A 4163-nucleotide genomic window follows, 5' to 3' on the forward strand; every position below is an offset into this window, starting at 1 on the left:
GGATTTGCTCCAGCCTCCTGCGACCCTCTTCAGGATAAGCGGTGTAGATGATGGATGGGTGACTTGAGGTAGCTGTATATCATTTGCTGTGCAGGTTGCAGAAGTCCCACTAGAGGGCGCGCCAACACAAACAGGTGAGCAACTTCTTCACTCAGTTTCCGGCTCTAGATCTACTAAATACACCGCAGCTCGTAGCTGTAGTAACCTGTTAAATGCGATGGGCGCAATTTATATTCACTGCAGCTGGCCAGAGGTGGGTATGATGACAAAGTGGAAAAGAAGGAAGAAGTTGTGGCTTGACAGGGTTTTTGTGTAGGTGGGTGTGTTTGATTTGCGTGTGTGTTTGTTTTCATTCAGGCTCTAATTTTGTGTTAATCTGACCTATTTATACTGACAACAACCAGGCAGTGCAAAGCCAGATCAATTTCTTTAAAAGAAAATGCAGTAACTGGGAGGAGAAAAAACTCAGTCACAACACCAACTGATTTGTCTTTGGGAAGAGTCTGCAAAAAGCAAGCAACCAATGGTGTCTGCAATCTGCGCCATAACGGTGTTACACCTACCAACCAGAAACAAACTGTCTATGTCTAATTCTACTAAGGCAAAGACTCAGTGCAGCCTTGAATTACACAGACAAACCTTCTCATTAATCTGCACACAACGTCCGTTATCTGCCTGGACTGGTGTGTGTGTCTCTAAGCTTAGTTAATGATTTCAATCATTTTATTACATTAGGTTGTATCTCTACCTAGTAGCATTTGAAGTGGACTAATATGATGATAAATTGGTCATGTAATGCCAAACTGTCAGGACAGAAACAAAGTGACACATGATGTTTAGTTTTTAGGTCTGGGCAGTTCATTTCTTTATGTAGAGTGCATTAAATTAAGACTATATTCACGTGTCTCTTCCATGTGAATAAGTGTTTCCAGTTATGTAAACAACAGTTACACTAGACATCAGCTGAACACGCTGTAGGGAAGATCGTATCTGTTCCTACTGTTTAGTGAACCCACCCTTACAGCTACAGTGCAGTGGGTAAGATAAGACTCAGCAACACACCACGGGTTGGCAAGAAGCTGAAAATGACGTTACCTATCTCATTGGACCGTTTCCAAATGATAAATAAATCAATTACTTGTTTTCAGAATATAGATTTTAAATCTGTTTATAATTGCCCTACTTCGTCTTTGAACTGTCATACCTGACAAGAATAAATCAGATTAACATGAACGCGTTCCTTCATTTTCACTTAGTGATTAACAGTTTGTTTTGTGCCTTTTCAGAACAAATGTTTAAAAAGTCAAAACGCGTTTGATGGCAGACTACATCTAAAAATGTATTTTAAATATGCTAGTACTTGTATATTTTACCCGTGGTCTTTAGGCCTAAAAACTATGTAACTGAAGGTTTAGTCCGGAGTCACGTTGGGCAGATTTTTATGGCAAGTCCAAACGAGCAGAGTACCTGCGGTCACTTAGAGGTTTGGTTAGAAACGAACGGTTCCGTTTTGATGAATACATCTGAAATTTACTTCCATATTTTGTCTGCAGTCTTTAGAACTGCTGACAGTGATAATTAGAGGTGTAGTCCAGAGTCACCGGAGATCTTTATCTCATGCAAGCTGCCACCCATCATGGCACCGCCTTATGGAGCCTATCTTGGAGGTGGTCTCGGGTGTGGCCGCGCTCTGTTTCAAGCATAAAACCCCCTCGTTCACGCGGATGATGGTATTCAACCAGTAGTCAAACAAAGGCAAGATGACCAGTCTCAGTGCCAAGGACAAGGACACAGTCAGGGCCTTCTGGGCTAAAGTGTCTGGCAAGGAGGGGGACATCGGCGCGGATGCTCTGGCCAGGTAAATATGAGAACATGCTGCCTACTGCTGTAACGTGCTCCGACAGTGATTCATTTACTGGCACTTTGTTGTGCGCGTCTTACGCAGGATGCTGGTGGTGTACCCGCAGACCAAGACTTACTTCTCCCACTGGAAGGACCTGAGCCCCGGCTCTGCCCAGGTGAAGAAGCACGGGAAAACCATCATGACGGGAATCGCTACCGCTGTGGCCAAAATCGACGACCTGACTGCAGGTCTCCTGTCCCTCAGCGAGCTGCATGCCTTCACCCTCAGAGTGGACCCTGCCAACTTCAAGGTGCAGAGCAAAAGCCTGACATTTGTGTGAATTTCTTGACTTTAGTCTCTGTTTGTCATTGTCATTGCCGCAATTAATATGTGTAACGTGTGTGATTAACCCTTTTCACAGGTTCTCTCCCACAACATTCTTGTGGTCTTGGCCATCATGTTCCCCAAAGACTTCACCCCTGAGGTCCATGTGGCTCTGGACAAGTTCCTGGCGGCGGTGGCTCTTGCTCTGTCTGAGAAATACCGGTAAACTGAAGATGAAGACGACAGAAACTGCGACATGAGCTTAGTTTGCATAAAGATTAATAAACACATGAATGAAAAAATCACCAGCACCGTTTTTCTGGATCTCTCTTTTTATGCATATGACCAACCAAAACACACATCATGATTAATTAAGGGGCCAGATGTATAAACGATTCGTACGCACAAAACCACGCATAGACCTTTACCTACATATGAACAGGTGTGTGTACAGTAAACACAGGATGTGCATGACTAATGCAACCATGCGCACGGTTTTGGTGGGCGAGATATGGAACTTAACAAACAAAACAGCCAATTTAAACAATTTTAATTATTATTTTAGCTGATTGCATATGTTTCAGTTCCTAAATTGTATTTTTAAATATTGCATACTTGGCTTTTTGTGCTTTTGAAGTTTTTTGTTTCCTTTCAGCCATTCTTATGTTGTTGTGTATACTACGGATGAGGGTCATTAATTGGTTTTAGTTTAATAACGACTGAGACCTTGACTAGCCTACTGATAAGTTTTAGCACATGACTGATTAAATTACAATAATCTATAGATAGCTGTAGCTGTGCGTAATTGTCGTGCGTAAAGATGGTTCTGTTATTACTGGAGCTCAGTGCGGTTGTCGGATAAAAAAACAGTTTTGAGATCGTTTTGTTCACCAAAAAAAGAAAACTTTGCAATGAGCTTTCACATTCTTGTTCTATAGCATTACTTTCACTGCCATGTCTAATACTTTGGGTTCCAACGGCGTTTATGGCTAAAGTGGAAAAGCACAGGAGCCCAATTTCACTGATGGCTTAAACTGATAAAACTACAATATTTTAAATCTTTGCTCAGAGCGTATTCATGTTGGCATTCGGCCTCTAGCTTTAATATGAGGTTTTATTACTATTGTCTCACTTTTACTGGTGTCTGTGATATGTTATATTTGTTTTTAAATTTTCCTATTGTCATTTGCTTGCGAAGGACTTTGGTGTAGCTTTGGTGTTTTAAAGGTGCTATATAGAAAAATGTTATTATTGTTGTTGTTATTATGCACATGCTCACTTCTGTCTGTGCGCGTAAGGTTTTTTTCATGAATCTACATGTTTTATGGATCTAGACTCACTGGTCTATTTCTTTGTTTTATCTTATGAAACTGACAATAATAGAACTGAATATATTTAGATGTATAAACGATTAGTACGCACACAAACCACACAGGCCTTTATCCACACATAAACAGGTGTGTGTACAATAAAAACAGAACTAATGTATGCACCTCACCTCAATGCATAGACATGGTTTCAGTGGGTGAGACAGCCAATTTTAAACAAATTGAATTATTTTAACTGTTTACATATATTTCAATTCCTAAAGTCAATTTTTCAACATTGCTTGTATATTGAGCTTATTTCTTTTGCTCTTGACGTCATTCCCCCTGTTTTTCATTTTTGCAAGACCATGCAGCTTTATTTCTATAGTGCACTTCATACACTACGTGTATGAATGTACAGGCAAAGAAAAACAGTAACAACATTCAAATACAATAACCATTATCACTTAAGACAAAATGAAGATTTAACTTTGTCAAAATGACATAAAACATAAATGTCACAGATCTGGAACAGGATGGAAACTAAGGCACCTGTTTTCAGTTTAAAATCAAATAACTGGAGTTGGGGCACATTTGAGGTCATCTGTGGTTCCATCTGTTTGCAGAACAGTAGCTAAAAGCTGCTTCACCATTTGGTTCCAACCTGAGGTTCTACCAGCTGACTGCTG

At 40.5% G+C, this 4163-nt stretch overlaps 1 protein-coding gene across 1 annotated transcript; it reads left to right on the top strand.

The window, feature by feature from the left end:
• Positions 1 to 145: 145 nt before the first annotated feature.
• LOC109965950 (hemoglobin embryonic subunit alpha) lies at positions 146 to 2476 on the top strand. The gene is made up of 4 exons (XM_020610405.1): positions 146 to 253; positions 1554 to 1858; positions 1946 to 2153; positions 2265 to 2476. The coding sequence occupies exons 2-4, from the start codon at positions 1761 to 1763 to the stop codon at positions 2391 to 2393; spliced, it is 435 nt and encodes a 144-aa protein (XP_020466061.1). The 5' UTR covers positions 146 to 253; positions 1554 to 1760; the 3' UTR covers positions 2394 to 2476.
• The last annotated feature ends 1687 nt before the right edge of the window (positions 2477 to 4163 follow it).

The sequence above is a fragment of the Monopterus albus genome, unplaced genomic scaffold, assembly GCF_001952655.1.
Source record: "Monopterus albus unplaced genomic scaffold, M_albus_1.0 scaffold105.1, whole genome shotgun sequence".
In the NCBI taxonomy this organism is placed as follows: Eukaryota; Metazoa; Chordata; class Actinopteri; order Synbranchiformes; family Synbranchidae; genus Monopterus; species Monopterus albus.